Raw genomic sequence first — 19,572 nt, forward strand, 5'->3', positions numbered from 1 at the left:
CTCAGCAAATATTTGTATATGCGAGTAATTCATCGGGACACCGTATGTTTGTAATTTGATTAAAAAATTTTAGCGATTGGCAGCCCTAATATTTATATATTTATTTCATTTCAAAATGTACATATTTTAATTTGTGTTATTTTTCATTCAGTATCAATTTTAAAAACTATCGGCAGACTAATCGGTTATCGGCAGGTACTTCCCAACTTAGTTATCGTATTGGTAAAATACAGTATATTAGTACATTTTATATATATTTAAATAAAAAGTTAACATTACATCATGAACTAACAAAATTTAAAAAAAAATTTTAGTAACTAACATTAAGATGAAGATAAGTGCAGAAAAATATTGTTCATTGTTAGTTTGTGATAGCTAATGCATTATCTAATGGTAATTAATGGAACCTTATTGTAAAGTGTTACCAAAATTCTGTCATAATTACTCGCCATCGTGTTGTTCTTAACCTGTCTATCTTTCTATCTTCCATGGAACTCAAAAGGAGATGTTAAGGAGAAAGGTAGTTTCAGTCTCAAATCACTTTTATTTTATGGAAGAAAAAAAGATGCCGTGACAGTGACTAACATTCTGCCAAATCAAATTTTGTGTTCCTCAAAAGAGAGAAATTCATACAGGCTTGAGGGTGAGTAATGATTTACTGCCTTTCTGCACTGTGTTCTTAATCCCTATTAGGTGTAAACGATGATGATGGAGCCTTTTCTTTTTTTTCTTCCTTTACGTCCTTTCGTTTGTTTTTCTCTCAAGACAAGTAACTTTTTACTCGGACAAGTGAATTACCAATGACAATGCTTAATGTCGAGCCCTGCATATCTATACAACCAATGTGTTTATGATTAAATTACTACTAGAGCACAAAATGGCTTACAAGAGCACAAAGTACTACATAGATCTAGGCTCTTAATTAAGACTGATGCATTTAACTTTAAAATATACCAAAGTTTCTTACAGGGGAGCATGCCTCTGGACCCTGGAAGAGTAGTACATAAGATTCAGAAACCCTTGTTATTAATGACACCTGTGCCCATTAACTGAACTGCAGCCAGCAGTTTACTTTTGTACTTCACTGCTATGTTGCACTATTGTATGTTTAGTATGTCATATATTGTACTAAGATCAAGAAACCAGCGTATTTGCTTAAATTTATCCTGTATACCTGACTTTTAGAATAAAGAGAAGATTGTTGAAATTATTTGAAAATTACAAAGCTTGCAATTCGTCAGCGTTAGCAGGCAAGATCAAGTTAGCAAAAATTACACAGATCAATCATTATGGCACTATATTGCAACACACACAGGCACAAAGTCAAGCATTATCCCCCTTTAACCCTCATTAATTCCCTATCCCCCCTCACAGTCCCCAAACCCCAACAAACATTCCCGTGGTCCATACCGGTGTATACAAATATAAACACGAAGAGAGAGGAAGGAAAAAAAAAATACATAAATAAAAGTTCCTCTCCACATAGCCCTCACCGAGAGTCTTCCAGAAAGAGCATGTATTTGTCCCATTTCTTACCATATGCATCTAATTTGCCAAGCTTCTTATATGACATCCTTTCAAATGCCCCACCCTGCCCAATTCCGTGAACCATTCTTGAAATGGAGTGCCAAATTACTTCCGTCCTCTAGCAATTATTTGTCTGCCAATCATTACACTACTTTGGACCCAGCTTTTTGTATATTTGTCACCTACTTTAATAACTGCCCCATCACCCAATATGCATAATCTAGGGCAGAATAAAATTTTGAGTATCTAAAAACTCACAGATAATATTCTTATCCACAATTCTTGAATCTTAACATTTACATTTATGCATTTGGCAAACGCTTTTATCCAAAGCGACTTACAGTGCATTTATTACAGGGACAAATCCCCGGAGCAACCTGGAGTTAAGTGCCTTGCTCAAGGACACAATGGTGGTGGCTGTGGGGATCGAACCAGCAACCTTCTGATTATCAGTTATGTGCTTTAGCCCACAGTAAGTGTGTCTTTTAAACCACGCCTAAACAATCTAGAGCGAGCCCAGTAGTAATTCTGCAAAATCATAAAACTGAATAAGGCGTACCCTTGCATCCCTAGACATAGTTATTTTTTTAAATACTTTTCAACTCCCTATCCTCCAATACCAAAGTTCAAATCTCTTTCCAATAACCTCTTAAGAGCTGTTATAGCCTCATCACCAAGACTCTGAATCAATGAGGAACCCTTTTCCAAAGACTGTGAGCACCATACAAAGAGTGTCTGCAGCATGAGGAGGCTGTGTATTAAAACCAAAAAGTAGGGTGTGAAGAGATATTGTGACATTAGAACATGACACTATTTCTCGTCGAGGTGAAAAGCTGTCTCACGATATCAGCATGATGGAGTGTGAAATTATAAACAAGCATAGAATATGCCCCCGCCACTTTTAAATCGTATGTGTTGCAGCATTTTGGATACCCTATGGAAACAATAAATGGCGAAATAGAGATAGACTAGACACGAACAATATGTAAGCACTGTAAGAAAATAGTTCCATACACCGCGGCTAATACGAGCACTATGCAAAGACACCTACAGAACCACCACAGCTCCCAAATCAACACCAGCACCATATAAAATCAACCGTGCCTGTGAACTGAAAGGCCAGACAATGCTGACAAATGCCTTTGCATCTCAACTTCCACAGTCAACTGCTAGAGCCATGGCAATACCGAGAGACATTAGCATTTTCATTGCAGCTGATATGAGGCCATTTTTCGTGGTGAAAAGTCTGGGATTTCGGCAACTCCTCCACACATTGGAACCGAAGTACACCATCCGTCACGCATGCATTTTCCTCGCCCGGTGGTCCCAAATCTCTACAGAGAGTCCAAGGCTGTACAGATCCTGAAAGAGGCAGAAAGCATCGCCATAACAACCGATGGTTGGACTTCTAGGAGTTCACAGATCTATATCACAATTACAGCCCACACAATCAACATTCTCTGTTTGCACTTTTAGTATTGAAAGAGTACTTCTTTGATTATGGTTGCACTTATTGTTTGAACTTAAAGGTGCAATATGTAATATTTTTCATGTAATATTCGCCTTTTTTTGCCAATGTGTGAACGGCTTGTAACAACTTAAAAAATTACTCCAATTAGTCCAATTAAAGCCTGTAGACTGATTTTCAAGCGAAGGAAGCGGGTCGCTTTTGCCGGGAAAATCCAAAGGATGTGACGTTTATGCACGCTCCCGAGAGCCTTGCCTCAGTAGCTTCTCTTCCGCGATTCAATAGTGACAACAGTCTCCAACACTAGGTTATTTTATCTTAGAGATGAAATCCACCAAATGGCCGGCTCCCAGCACATCACCGACTCCTACACAAATTCAGAGTAAGCCAAAAAAATAACAACAACAAAAAAAAAAACATTTATCTACTGAATCGTGATCGTGGTCAAGCGAAAACTAGAGTAAACATAGGCAGGGCATTTGATTCCTGAAGGGAACTTCGTTCGGTTTGGGGGATCAAAACAGACCCTGAATTGGCATTCTTCTTATTGGACAAGTAAGATTTCATAACTGCAAAGTATGTGAAACATAGTGCCATAAGGATTGATCAGTGTAATTTTAGCTAAATTTATCTTGCCTCCTAACGCTGACGAATTGCAAGCTACCTTGCTTTGTAACTTTCAAATAATTTCAACGATCTTCTCTTTATGCTAAAAGTATATATATATATATATAGTAATAATACATTAAATGAATGCTAGACACTGTTCAAGATAATGCAAAAAGCTCCATTCATTAGTATAATGTAACTTGGTTATACAGAAAATATATACATTGTTATTCTAAGAATCGATATATCAAAATGGAATCACATCAACACTGAATTGCCCCAACATATTTATAATGTACAGTCTATTTTATAAACAGCGACTGTCATCAGCCACCAAATTTAGCTAACAGCTGTTGCTAAAGCTGGCTAGCTAGCTAACGCCGACATAGACTATCCTATAATGCAATGTATCATGCAAAGAAAAGTGATTACTTCAAAATACACTCTTGCATAGTCAGACCTATATCCACACTTTGTTTTAGCCCTGTTCCAGAACTGGAGAGTCAAATATAATATACAGTCTCAAAGGCAAAAAACAATCATAATGTAAATTTTTATTATGCTACCTCATCTTTTAACATGATGCTGGTGAATCACGTTCAGCCTCTTTGTACATAACGTCATTGATTTGGTCAATGCTCGCATCCCTATGGAGTGTGTGCACGATCACGAGCAACAGGTAGATGGCTGCAGTTCACATAACGGCCACAAGTGACATTAATAACAAGCGTTTCTGAATCTTACAAACGGCACCTTTAAAAAATACTACTTTTTGTTATTTATACTGTTTACATTTTTTATGTTCAATTTGTGGAAAGGAGTTCAGTTAGAAGGACACACACTGCTTCAATTAGAAGTTAGAAGCTCATGCATAGTTCATGGAGAGTTATGAGGGCTGAAGCGACTCATGTGAAATCATACAGGAGAGAAGCCAGACAGTTGAGTTTGTGGCAAAACCTTTTACAGTGCTTACATATTGTTTTGTCTTTTACTGCATATGATAATTCATCTCAGAAAGTAGAACTGAAGTGGCATTCATTACAAGATGATGAGTTAAAACATATAAAAATGCACCTGCATTGTTTTGCATTTTGTGACTTTCAGTCGAATAAAAGACTATTTTTCCAGTCATGTATTTCGTCATTGAAGATTGCTTAAAAAGTGTTAAAATATCATCTCTTTCTTGTGGACCAAATATCGTGTATCGTCTCATCTCGTGAGCTAAGTGTATCGTCACACCCCTACCAAAAATAGTATAAAGTATATGGCGCAACTGTAAATACCAGAACAATTGAGACCTAGAAATCCCAAATTGCTGTGTTATATTTTCAAATGATTTCAAAGCTCAGTTTTCATAAAGGTCACTAAGTGTAGCAGCACCCCTCTCCATCCATTCTTTCCACAAAAAAAGGGGGACTTGTTAATACATAATTTGGAGTTTAGCCATATACTTGAGGAAACATTTAGGTATCAAAATTTAACAGATGGGAAACCTCTGTCCATACTGAATGTAAGTGCGAAATAATGGGATGCATTTTTTCTTTTCTAAGCAATTTAAAAGACAGATTTTGCAATGGTGAAATTGGGACAAGGAGTTCAAGGTTGTGCTAGGGAGTGGCTCTCTCAGGTGGAAGAGACCAATGGGCCAAGTGTCTAAGATTAAAAGCATAGTAATAAAACAAAATTTTGGGGAGGCCTAAACCTCTTTTGTCAATAGGTCTATGTAACTTACTGAAATGTAACCAAGGTCGTTTACCGGCCAAAATAAAAAAAAACTTCAAATTTTTTAAAATAAGAAAGAGGAACTTCTAGAGGGAGAGACTGCAGTAAATAATAGAATTTTAATAACAATAACCTTCCCAATCATGGATAACTTTAATGAAGACCACCTGTCAACATCGCTCGAAAACCTTTAAAGGATCAAAATTAACTTCAACTTAATCACATAAATTTGCTGGGAATAAAACACTCAAATACTTAATTCCCTGTTTGGGCCATTGAAAGGTGCCAGGCTGAAAAGAAGTTTCTGGGCAGTACGCAGTCAGAGCCAAAACTTCGGTTTTATACCAATTAACTCTGTATCCCGAAAATTTAGAAAAGGAATTGATAATTCTGTGGAGGGAAGGCATAGATCTAGTAGGGTCAGAGATTAATAATAAAATATAATCTGCGTAAAGCAAAAGCTTATGTTCCACACCTCCCACTATGACCCCTGGAAAATTATTTTTTTACATCAACATTTTTACAACTAACTGGATCAGGGAAATTGGACAGTAACATCTACACTCCTTTTTAAGAATCAGACTGATCTGGGCTTGTGTCATGGTTGGTGGAAGCGTTCCATTCTTTATTGATTCCATAAAATCTAACAAAAGTGGAGCCAGTTCTGTAGCATAAGATCTAAAAAATTCAGTGGCAAAGCCATCTGGCCCCAGAGCCTTGCCAGTAGGCAGGGTCTTAATTAACTCGTCAATCTCCTCCAAGCTTATCTCAGAATCATGAGAATTTGTTTTGCTCAGTCATCAATTTAGGGAGTTCTAATGGTTCCACAAAGTTTCTAATATCTTCATAAGTAGACGAAACATGGAACTATAAAAAGATCAAGCATTATTAATATCAATGGCCTAGGTAAATATTTCACCACCAGCAGATTTCACTGAGGGAATGGTTTATATATCTAGCCAAAAGCTTCTCTGCTTTGTCCCCCATCTCAAAGTATGACTGTCTTGCCCTGAATAATAAAAACTCCTCCACGACAAAATAGTATTATATCTGTATTTGAATCGGGTCAGTTCTCTGAGGCCATCAGACGACATCCGGCACTTCAGCTCTGCCTCTGCATTTTTATATTTCCTTCCAACTCCTTCTTGTGCTTTGGATTTTTTGATGAATGAGGCATACTGTATGATCCAACTCCTAAGTGCCTCCCAAGCCACGCCCACAGAGGATACTGAAGACATCCATATAGACATTGATTTCAGCCTTTAACATTTGTTGGAAATCATGATTTTGCTAAAGGGATACATTAAAGCGCCAAATATATGATTTATTTTTCTCCATATGTTGCAACACCTCTAAACTAACCAGGGCGTGATCTGAGACTAAAATGTTCCAATTGAGCAATCAACAACAGATGAAATGTGGGATTTAGATTAAAAAAAAAATCTGTTCTAGAATAAATCTTATAGTCTGATGAATAAATCTTATAGTCCCTACCAGATGGGTTCAAAAGTCTCCAAATATCTGTAATGCCAAGATTTTTACACATCCTGTGAAGCATCAATGATGCTCTAGAGGGCTTACACACTTTTGCTTCACTATGAACAAGGATTGAGTCCATCAATAGATTAAAGTCTCCTCCCAATATTATATCATGAGGTGTCAACGGTTTGCAACATCCCTTCAAGATCTATAAAAAAAAGCCCTGATAATCAATGTTAGGTCCGTAAATATTAGCCAAAAACAACCTTTGTCACAACCAATATCATATTTCTTACGTTTAAGACATAACCTTCCTTCTTTTTATGGGGTGCCCCAATCCATTCCATTCAACAATTTTGACGCTGGATTTCACCCGCTGCACTATTCAAATAGAGTCCCTGGTCCACAGGCCCATCAGAGGTTTCAGCTTGAGCATGTAAGTGTCTTTAAATATCTCCAGAATCCAAGGATTTAGAATTTTTTGACATATTGACTTCAAAGAGCTAAAAAGTAGAAGGATGTATCAAATCTCACCGGATTATAACACAAAAATAACTTAAAACTAGCAAAGTGCACAGAGCTCATCGTCTACACATCGGCTCCAGTTCTGTGGACGGAAACGCCTTGTTAATTAGAGGTCAACAGAGAATTGCCAGACTGGTTCAAATTGACAAAGTCTACTGTAACTCAGATCACCGCTCTGTACAATTGTGGTGAGAAGAATACCATCTCAGAATTCTATTCTATGTCAACCCTCATCTCAGAATTCTATTCTGAGATGAGGGTTGGCACTGTTTTGGTGGCACTAGGGGGAACTACACAATATTACGCAGGTGGTTTTCATGTTGTGGCTGATCAGTGTATATTTTAGAAGAGTCAACTCTCTGAGACCATTGGATGCATTTCAGCACTTTTAATAACCTTTTCCAATTCAATGAATTCATGTGCTTTGATCTTTTTAATGAAAGAGGCATATTGTATGCTCCGCCCCTAAGAACTGCCTTAAGCGCCTCCCATGCCATGCCCACAGAAGACCAATTGGCCACCACATAAACATGAACTTCTGTCTTTAACATTTGTTGAAATGCTGGGTCCTTAGGAAAGGATGTATTAAAGCACCATCTATATGATTTTCTTTTCTCTGTGTGCATCAACATCTCTAAACACACCAAAGCATGATCTGAAACTAAAATGTTCCCAACTGAGCAATCGATGGCAAATGGAATAAGTGACAAAAACATACAATTCTAGAGTAAATCTTATGAACTCATGAAAAAAAATGTGTGGTCCCTCCCAGATGGATTCAGAAGTCTCCAAATGTTTGTAGTGTCCACACTGCTCTAAAGGGTCTACACTAGGGCTGGGATAAACGATTATTTTTTAAACGATTAATCTAGCGATTTATTTTTTCGATGCATCGATTAATCTAACGATTCATTTTTTCCAGCCCGATTCGATTTCGATTCGATTAATCGACTTGTGACAACACCGGTAATACCGGGGTTTCATAGGGGGTGGGGGTGTATAAAATGTAAAAAAAAAAACATTTGCCGGGAGTTTGATTGACTGGCGATCTGATCAATCAATCATAATACGCCATTTTTGTCCGACAAATTAGTCAGGAGAGAGAAGATTAACGTCGGTGGATTTGAATTTGAATAATGGATTGTAGGCTACTGTACTGACATCTTTCCGAGGTTAAAACAACAGTCCTTCTGATGTAGGCTACATTCATGTTTAGCCTATTTGATGCTATAAATTAACCAAGGAAAAGATGATCGGTTCACGAGCAGCTTTAACTGAGGCAATCTGTCACGACACATTAAAGAGCCACAAAATAGTAGGCCTCTTTATAGTTTAATTTTCTTTGAATGAACAAATTTGAAAGTTGAGACTTTATTAAATATTACCTGCTTGGTCCTGTCTGTCAGCGCGTTGTCAGTGTCCTCTATGTATTTTTCACGACATTCATAGCTATAAGCGCATTATTAATAGCTATAAGCGAAAACTTTAGGTGTCGAGCCTACTCCAACATTTATCGAGTATAAAAATGTATATACACTCCTTTTTTTTTCTTTATTGAATTATTGTTGAGTTTATTTGTTCATCTTGAATATATATATATATATTATATATATATAAATAAATAAATAAGAGAGAGAGAAAGACAGTGGGCAACCAACCGAATAACAAACCTTCTCAGGCCGCATCAGAAAAATGTACGATGTATAGTCCATACTGATTCAATGTGGGCAAAGCTACCCACTCATTCCATTGATATATAATTAAGGCCATAGTTTCTCATGGGCATTTGAAAGTCTTACGACCATCCTTAGCATCAATTCTCATCTTAGTCAGGTAAAACAATGCAAAGCTCACATCCTGTGCATGAAGTAACTTCTTACACTCTTTGAATCTCTCCCGTTTCGCTTGTGTGGCACTAGCAAAGTCTGGAATAAACATGTTTTAATCCTCCAAGCTAGGGTTGCAACGGTATGAGATTTTCACAGTATGATAACAGTCTCAGAAAATATCACGGTTTCACGGTATATGGTATTACACAATTACTATTATCAGTGAAAACGGAAGGGTTATTTTATTTATTTATTTATTTTTGAGCAAACTCTTTATTATATTTGAAACTTTTATTTTATTGAAGTATGTGAAAAAAAGTCTCCCTTTTCAAAATAAAATAAAATAAATAGAAAAAATAAGAAAGCTAACATAATTATAATAAACAGAATTATAAACATGATTAAAAAATATAATGTAACTATAACATGTTATATAACTAAAGCATGTTAGTTTACATGTTAAATGAACTATTAAATGAAAGATAACATCAGCTGTGTGAGCTTTTAAGGTAATGTCCTATGATTATTAACAGTTAACATATACTGCTCCTGTCTGTACCTTTAACTCAGTGCTTCTCAACTGGTGTTGCTTCAGGACAGATTTTACATTGGAAATCAAGCGTCGACCTTGCCATAGATCAAACATAACCTGTATTTAATGTATCCTGGGTCGCATTTCCTTTTATGTTGCATAGTTTTGTTCAACGATTTCCAGTACAAGGACATGCATCAAGTGACATTATTTTTGTTGTTGATGTCAACAACAAAATCTACAGTTGTCTCTCCCCTTTCAAAAATTGAAGAGCATATTTACTTATATGAGCCCATTATTATCCCATTTGTTACCTAATATTACATATTTATACACATATTACACAGAAGGAAAGGCTCCTCATTACAATGGTCAGTGTGCTAGTCTTAAATAATAGTAATAATAATAATAAATTAATGTATTTATAAAAAATAAATACTAGCTGAAACACATCTTGAAACTTTAACTAAAACTGCCACTGTTGATATAAAATGAGGTCTAATAGATTCTACCTTTAGATTATTTAAAATGAAACATTTTGTCAAAATATAACAGTTTCTTTTACTCATGTGGAATCCTGAAACAAATTTGTAAAGGTGATGTGTGTAATTATTCATATTTTTAACTATTTTTGTAAAGGGGCCCACATCGGGCTTTAAGTAGTGCATGGGGGGGGCACATTGTATTACTTTTGAGATCCAATGTTCTGCATTGATTTGGTTTCTGTATCTTTTAAGCCCAGAAATAGTTGTGTACTCAATTTTCTGAAGTGTATCTGTGACTAATGGGACTATTCTGCAATTGCCTAAAGTATTGTATTGCTCTACAAAGATAGATACTTTTTTATCAGGCATTAAAAAACTGAATATAGGCGGAGATTATAAATTCCCGATTAATTTATTATTCAGTTTTAATAATAATAATAAAAAATAAAGACATTTATAGAACTTTTAATGTTTGTCGCAAAGCGGGCGAGTTTACTTTGCACAAATAAAAAATACATTTACATATTCATCTCTGGCTTGCTTTTGCTTGCATGTCAATGATTACCACTCCATGTGTCAATGATGCCGAGATCAACTTTTATATTTAATTTAATCACTGAGAAGGTTTACCTGCAAAATTAGTAGCACTAAACATCACAAGCAGCCTCAAGAATGGACAGAGTAGCCCTATAACACTTTTCCTTGAGCAGAATATTGCACTACAGATCGCTAAGTTTGATCAAAGGAGAAAGCGAGACGTGCATGGTTGCCAGATTGCACAAAATACTTATAACGTTAGGCGGAATATTTCCAATTTGCGCAAGTATAAATCTCAAACTGGGGGTGTTTCGTCTATTATCTGGCAACCCTGAGCATGTTAAACGCTTGTGGAGACGCGTTAGGTCCCAATGCAAGTTAACTGAAATATACCATGAAAAATAAAAACACTTTTACGATAAATGAGCCACGGGCCGTATGTTGCCCATGTCTGCTTTAGCTGTTTGCGAGATTATCATCAAATCTGCGTCGGCAGTCCTAAATAGTCTATCACTTGGGCGGCCGCCAAAATATCTTCAATGGGAGAACCATGGCATTGTTCTTTCCCTGCTGTCCGTGACCCAGTCCGAATAGACCAGTTGAGAAACACAGCTTTAACTCACACACAAACTCATGTCAGACCCCCTCGCATCACTTCTCTCAGACATTTTCTCCGCTGCGTGCACGTGTCGCAAGTTGACAAGTCTGACAGGCAGACAAGGAATAAAAGAGATGCGCACGTGAGATTCTCCGTCCGGTTGCATTTTTTCTGGAGTCGCGAGTTGAAACCGGTATACCGCTGCAACCCTACTCAAAGCACAACTTGCCTTTATTCCTGGCTGCATGTAAAACGCATAAGAAAGTCTGTCTGCCAACCACAGGAATCTTGCCAGTATGATTTAGGGTATGTTACCCACTCTGGGAAGCCGACCGAGAACTCTCAGCATGTGCTCTATTTCCAGATGACGGCCCGCTGTGTCAAACAATTTTGGAATAAGTCCGTCCAGGAACATGACCATATCCTGACCTTTTCCCTCTGGGATTCCAACGAAATGTACATTATTATGTCTCCTTCGATTTTCCATATCCTCTAATTTATCCCACACCTGATCTATGTCAGTTTTGCTGGCCGGCAGGTTAATCTACAGCACTTTTGTGGCTGCTTCAGTGACTCTATTTGCTTTTCAGCCTCATCCATTCTTGAGATCGGGGTGGAAATATTCACCTCCACAGATGTGATCGCTCCATGTATTTCCACAAGGCCCTCCATGTGGTCAAGATTTCCGTTGGCACTGCATAAATGTACACAATATCTTGACCTATATCCTGAGACGCGATCGTAAATGCTTTTTAATGTCCCCACAGACCGAAAATGTCTAATTCTTCAACATCTTACACTCCCAGCGCAGTTTAACAATCAAAACCAAATCAGTTCTCATGGAGTAATATTGATTGAAAGGATAATTGTAGAGAAGTGTAGCGGAGAACACCACTAGGCTGCTTCCACTTGCATAGTGTCACATGACTACACAGACTTTTCTTTTAAATAAATTTGCTAAGTTATCAAAAGTCTGGATTTGCTTTGTCATTATGGAGTATGGAGTGTAGACTGATGTGAAATAATAGTTTTAAGCATTTTAGAATAAGGCTGTAACACAACAAAAAGTGAAAAAATATGAAAAGGAATGAATGAGTTATGAATGCATTGTATATGCACCGATCAGCCACAACATTAAAACCACCTGCCTAATATTGTGTAGGTCTCCCTCGTGCCGCCAAAACAGCACCACCCAGCATTGTGAGATGATATTCTTCTCAACACAATTGTACAAATCAGTTACCATAGACTTCAAATTCAGTTTAAACTAGTCATTCTCTGTTGACCTCTTACCAACAAGGCATTTCCACAAAACTGCCACTTAACTGGATGTTTAATTGGCACCATCCAGAGTAAATTCTAGAGACTGTTGTGAGTGAAAATCCCAGGAGATAAGCCATTACAGAAATGCTTAAACCAGCCCGTCTGGCACCAATGATCATCCATGCAATTATCTAATCAGCCAATCATGTGTCAGCAGTGCAGCGCATAAAATCATGCAGATATGGGTCAGGATCTTCAGTTAATGATCACATCAACCATCAGAATGCGGGAAAAGAATTATCTCAAGTGATTTGGACTGTGGCATGATTGTTGGTGCCAGATGGCCTGGTTTGAGTATTTCGGTAACTGCTTATCTCATGCGATTTTCACGCAAAAAAAACAGCCTCTAGAATTTATTATTTTATTAAATCTATTAATTTTATTTATTCAGTCTCTAAATTTAGAATTTGGTATATAGGCCTAACTAATGCCTAGAATAAGCTGGCATTTTCCTTTATTTTGCCACATGTCAGACCAGTCCACTGGACAAATTATATAAAAAAAGTTGTGTTTGAGTTATTAATGACAGTAGCACCCTTAATAATAACTGTCTACTGCACTCCTCAAGTACAGTTTCATTTTAATCATGCCCAATCCTTTGGCTGAATTTCTATTTCAAAAGTTCACTCAGGAGCCCAGTGACATCATCAGACAAACAACTGCCAGCATTTATCCCACTATTGTCATACACATTTATTACAATGCAAATTGATACACTACACACATTTTACACTCACAGCAGCCCAAAATAAGCAGCTGGACCGATTACCCTGGAGCATCATCACAGCTCTATTGTTGCTCTCTGGACTATGGCTGATTCCGTATCAATATACGCTTACAAAGGAATATTTGTACTACTTGAATATACCGATTATAACAAGATGTAATTTATCTTAACTCGACTGTAAAGTGAATACATCAACTACACTCACAGTTGAATTTAGTGTGTTTGTTTGTAGGCCTCACTTTACAGGCTGTGATGAAAAGTAAACTCACATTAGCCTCCCAGTGCAGAAAATTAGTGTTTCTACTTCACATTTCTCGTGGCTTCAGGTTCACGACTTAACATACAAGCTTAACTCGTTGTGGTCTACCTGATGTATCCAAACATTTCAACACCGAGTAGTCAAAATGACTAAATAGACAAATATTAGCGCGGTGGCTAATGCTGCAGCAGATTTCTTCCTTCACACTGTTATGACATTACAGATTCAACTGTACTGAATGAAAACACTGTTCGGGCTGCCCTGAATGTATCTGTGTGTAATACATGAATGTTATGGTATTGTTTGTATTTTGCGAGTTGTTTTACTCTCATACCCTTCTGTATCCGCAGCTGGGCCGCGCTCGCTTTCTTTCCGCCGACTCCCGCTCGCGTTCCTCCGGCAGACTCCTCGTCCTTCTTCTGCTTTTTCAGCGAGAAAAGCTTGATCATCTTCACCAAGTTTAGTGACAAAAATCTATCAAATGTACCCAGATCCTACGGTAGTGTGTTTGTACAGGTGAACGAGTGGAGTGCGTGATGTGTTTCACATCAGCTGTAAAGGGGGTGTGTGTGTGTGTGTGTGTGTGTGTGTGTGTGTGTGTGTGTGTGTGTGTGTGTGTGTGTGTGTGTGTGTGTGTGTGTGTGTGTGTGTGTGTGTGTGTGTGTGTGTGTGTGAGCGTGTATTTATCACTTTGTGGGTACCAAATGTCCCCATAAGGATAGTAAAACCCGAAATTTTTGACCTTGTGGGGACATTTTGTCGGTCCCCATGAGGAAAACAGCTTATAAATCATACTAAATTATGTTTTTGAAAATGTAAAAATGCAGAAAGTTTTCTGTGAGGGTTAGGTTTAGGGGTAGGGTTAGGTTTAGGGGATAGAATATAAAGTTTGTACAGTATAAAAACCATTATGTCTATGGAAAGTCCCCATAAAACATGGAAACACAACATGTGTGTGTGTGTGTGTGTGTGTGTGTGTGTGTGTGTGTGTGTGTGTGTGTGTGTGTGTGTGTGTGTGTGTGTGTGTGTGTGTGTGTGTTGCTAATGTTAGCCTCTCATCATAATGCAACTCTATTCCCAATCTTTTCTGGTTCCATTCCACTCTCTTACTTGATTTCAATTTCATTCTGTGATATTCTGAGTATTTAGGAGCCAGACACCGAATGTGAATAGGCACATATTATTTATGTTAGTGTTCTTTAAGGGACCAAGCAGCAATTTTCTTCTTTTTCTTATTAGGGGGCCAAGCAGCGAAGGGCTAGAAACCCTTTTGTTTTTGAAAGGATTTTTAGGGGTTCAAGACTGGAGGGCTAGAAACCCTATTCTTTTTCTAAGGATTTGTATTATTATTAGGGGTTTAAGCCCGTTAGGGGGGCCTGGGTAAATCAGTGAGGATTGATGCTGACTGCCACCCCTGGAGTTGCGAGTTCAAATCCAGGGTGTGCTGAGTGACTCCAGCCAGGTCTCCTAAGCAACCAAATTGGCCGGTTGCTAGGGAGGGCAGAGTAACATGGAGTAACCCCCTTGAGATCACAATTAGTGGTTCTCGCTCTCAATGTGTGCGTGGTAAGTTGTGCATGGATCGCGGAGAGTAGCATGAGTCTCCACATGCAGAGTCTCCGCAGTGTCATGCACAACAAGCCACGTGATAATATGTCTCATATATGTCAATAATGTAAAACCATCACAGTTTCTACACATATGAAGGGTCATATTTTTATATATCATAAACTTGGCCACCATCAGGCAATACAAAATCAGATGCTATTAGTAGGCTTGCAACAGTATACTATGATAACGGTTAATACTCTGTAAGAACGACAATACTCAGACACCCTCATAAATGCATTGTGAAACCAATCTAGAATGATTTTTTTCAAGTCCCTAGATCACTAATTATGTAAAAACATGTTTATTTTTCCAATCAAGGTGGGTACAGCCAGCCAAAATGCATGTAGTGGGCTAAATAGTTTCACTTAAATGGCTATAAATCTATTTTAGAAAAATTATATGGAGATTGACCACTTGGTGGCGATACATTTGTAAATTTGGGGTGATGACTGGATATGTTCACAGGTTCTCATGTCTTTGCTGTAGCTTATTTCTTAAGTATATAGTTATGCTTAGTTAGATCTGCTGGAATGGTGAATAGTGTTATTTCCTGAGGGACGGTGGAATATCTTCAACACATTTTCATAAAATTTTACACTTTGATGTAAGGGCTTATTCTGAGGACACACATACAAAGAAATTGTGCTTGGCTACTTAGTGGTTCTATAACAGGAAAGAAAATACATTTACATTTACATTTATGCATTTGGCAGATGCTTTTATCCAAAGCGGCTTACAGAGCCCTTATTACAGGGGACAATCCCCCTGGAGCAACCTGGAGTTAAGTGCCTTGCTCAAGGACACAATGGTGGTGGCTGTGGGGCTTGAACCAGTGTCCTTCTGATTAGCAGATTACCAGTTATGTGCTTAGACCACTACACTACACCATCGTTGGTGTTTGGTTCCCCTTCTGTCGCTCTCTCCACGTTGTGTCGGAGAAGCGACACTAGTGGTCTCTCGTGAGCGCCGATATATGCCTCTGACTTATGAAAAAAGGCCAATGAGAAGTTGGCAGACAGTATTTGCATACCCCGCTCCCGGACATACGGGTATTTAAATGGGCAAATACGGGAGTACATTCAGAAAATGTATTCGGAGCTGATGGTCGTGTATGCAGTCTGCTGCGAGTCACACACCAGTTCCTGTTATTCCTCTGACGCTCTGCATGCTGTTGATTCGACGGCGCACAACAGCGGCTTTCTCCTTCCTTGCCCCTGGGCGCTTCAACAGTGCAGACAGCTCGAAAGAGTTCCATATAAAAGATTTTATTTAAAAGAGTAATTTCCTCTAAAAGAGCAAAACACAGCGGCGTTGAATGTCCTTTTCAGGATGTGTCCTTTTCAAGATGCCTTTCCGCCCCTGTGTTGTTCCTGGATGCGGTAGAGTGCTCTCCGCTTCAGACGGCCACAGGTGTTGTCTCATGTGTCTGGGCAGCGATCACACCGAGGCTGCATTTGTGGATGGTTCATGCTCTCACTGCGAGAACATGACCATGACAACATTGCGGTCGCGGCTTGCTTTCAACAGAAAGCAAGCCACTCCAGCTGCCCCCCAGCCTGCATTGCTCCTTCTTCCCACGGGATTGTGGACGATGCGGCTGGCGCTGGAAGCGATCTGGGGATGGCAGCGGGTGCAGCTCTGCCGGGTACGCCCCCTTGGACCACCCGCCCCCCCCGGCATGCTCGTTGACTCCCGTCCGTGCTCGAGGAAACAGCGGCTCGCCTCACAGCCAGTCTGCCTATCCTCTCGGAGCATCGGAGAGCGTGGCATCTGACGCTGAGGACTCCCCTGGGCTGCTGCTTTTGGGCCAGCACACCCAGGCTGAGGCCGACGCGCAGATGACCGACATGCTTTCCCGGGCTGCCGCTAGCGTGGGGTTGGATTGGAACCCTCCATCCTCCCCACAGCCATCATGGCTGGATGACTGGTTCCTGGGGTCCCGTTTTTACTGGAAGTACACGATGAGCTGACGTCATCGTGGAGAGCACCCCTCTGCACTTGTCACAGCGCCACTCGCTCATCCGCTCTCGCTAACCTCGACAGCAGAGCGCGCCATGGATACACAGCGATTCCCCAGGTGGATAGGGCGGTTGCGCTCCACCTATGCCCCGGAAACCCTACCACCTGGTGGGGCCGCCCTGTACTCCCCTCTAGGCCCTGTAGGACAACATCCTCGCTGACCATGAAGGCCTACAGCACCGCTGGATGCGCCGCTTCCGCCCTGCACGCCATGGCCCTCCTGCAAGTCCACCAGGCCAAGGTGCTCAGAAACATGCACAGGGGTGGCCCTGATGCCGATGTGCTGCAGGAACTGCGCTCAGGGACCGACCACGCCCTAAGAGCTACGAAGGTCACAGCGCAGTCACTCGGGCAGGCGATGACCACGCTCGTGGTCCAGGAACATCATCTGTGGTTGAACTTGGTCGAGATGCGTGAAGCTGACAAGACTAGCTTCCTGAACGCTCCTGTCTCCCAGTTCGGCCTCTTTGGCGACACCGTCGAGGACTTCGCCCAGCAGTTCTCCATGGTGAAGTAGCAAACGGAGGCTATCTCTCACATCATGCCCCACCTCAAACCTGCCGCCCCAGGCCATGCCCCGTCTGCTCGTTGAGGGCGTCCCCCTGCGGTTAAGAAACACTCTGCTCTGCCTCAACCCAGGCCCAGCTCTCAGCCCCAGTATCAAGCACTCCGCAGGAGGCACATGCCCCCTGTCTCACGGACCCCCTCGAGGACCCGGAAGGCTCCCAGGCGCTCCTGAGACATCTGACTCAGAGTCCTTAGCTCCGGAGGTGGGAAGACCGCTCCGAATATTGTGTTTTTTCAATTGCTGCATCCCCTAGCAGGGGCTGCGGTACCCACATTCTCAATAAAAGAGCTATTTCCTTTGTCTCTGGGTCACCTGACCCGCAAATGCCGTTCTCATGGCACTTTGCTTCCAGATCTCAACAGTCCCGGCTCCCTGAACGCGGTAAGGGCGCTTACACCTGAGCTAAATTATATCTAACACCTGTCTCTAATTTCAGTGAGCACGGGGAGAGCGGCATAAAAGGCAGCCAGAGGGCCTCCATGAGAGAGAGAGACTGACTTGAGAATAACTGTGTTTGTGTTAAGAAGTGTGATCATTGTAAAAGTGCTGTGTGCACGTCCCTCACCTGTGAGCCACTGCTTCAAGTGTCATCCCTTGGAGGAAATCCTTTACACTGGTGCCGAAACCCGGGAAAAAGTTCGTCCAAGTATGGCAGAGGTCCTCCAGTCCCTCACGACACTACATCAGAGCCACCAACAATCCTTGCTTGAGCTCCGGCAGGACCAGGAACGCCGGTTTTTTTGAGATCATGCAGGCTCAGGCAGAGGACTGACATGCCATCCGGAGCCTCCTTAGCCAGGAGGCCACGTCGGCCACAGCCGCGACCCCGGATGCCCGCGCCACGCTGCCCCCACCCACGTTACAGAAGATGGGGGCAGCAGATGATCCTGAGGCCTTCCTTGATTTGTTTGAGCGAACGGCAGAAATCTGGGGCTTGAACAATGGGCAGCCCGCCTAGTTCCTCTCCTGTCCGGGGAAGCTCAACTTGCGGCACAACAACTGCCGGCAACTAACCTCCTGGCCTATACAGACCTAAAGAGAGCCATTTTTACGCAACGCGATATCCGGAAGCAGTGCCCCTGAGCAACATCTCCGCACGTAGTGTTGCAGGGGCACTCTTCAAGATAATTTTCCCAGGTGGGGATTCCGAAAGAAATCCTCACCGATCAAGGCACGACTTTTATGTCACGAACACTCCGCGAACTTTACGAGCTCTTGGGCATTAAGTCGATTCGCACTAGCGTTTACCATCCCCAGACCGATGGCCTAGTGGAACGATTTAATAAAACGCTCAAGAACATGATTCGTAAATTTGTGCACGATGACGCAGGAAATTGGGATAAGTGGCTGGACCCCCTGTTGTTTGCAGTACGAGAGGTCCCACAAGCCTCCACAGGGTTCTCCCCGTTTGAGCTGCTTTACGGGCGACGCCCACGTGGGGTCCTCGACGTCATCCGTGAAGCTTGGAAGGAGGGGCCTTCTAATAGCAAAAATTAAATTCAGAACGTTCTTGATCTTCGAGCAAAACTCCACACACTGGGGCGACTAACACAGGAGAATTTGCTCCAGGCTCAAGAACGCCAACGCCGGCTGTATGACAGGGGTGCTCGGCTACGGGAATTTGCACTGGGAGATAAGGTACTCGTATTACTCCCAACATCGAGCTCTAAATTACTCGCCAAGTGGCAAGGGCCCTTTGAGGTCACACGACGAGTAGGGGATCTCGATTATGAGGTTAAATGTACCGATAGAGG

The 19,572-nt window shown here is 40.9% G+C and overlaps 1 protein-coding gene across 1 annotated transcript in view; it reads right to left on the bottom strand.

Moving 5' to 3' along the window:
• ube2m (ubiquitin conjugating enzyme E2 M) overlaps positions 1-14,206 on the bottom strand; it is a 108,330-nt gene extending 94,124 nt beyond the window's left edge. The window contains exon 1 of the mRNA XM_052135573.1: positions 13,955-14,206. Within this exon, the coding sequence (XP_051991533.1) occupies positions 13,955-14,069 (115 nt within the window). The 5' untranslated portion in view covers positions 14,070-14,206. The remainder of the gene's footprint in view (positions 1-13,954) is intronic.
• Positions 14,207-19,572: the final 5,366 nt, after the last annotated feature.

This window comes from Xyrauchen texanus, chromosome 10 (genome assembly GCF_025860055.1).
Source record: "Xyrauchen texanus isolate HMW12.3.18 chromosome 10, RBS_HiC_50CHRs, whole genome shotgun sequence".
Classification (NCBI taxonomy): Eukaryota; Metazoa; Chordata; class Actinopteri; order Cypriniformes; family Catostomidae; genus Xyrauchen; species Xyrauchen texanus.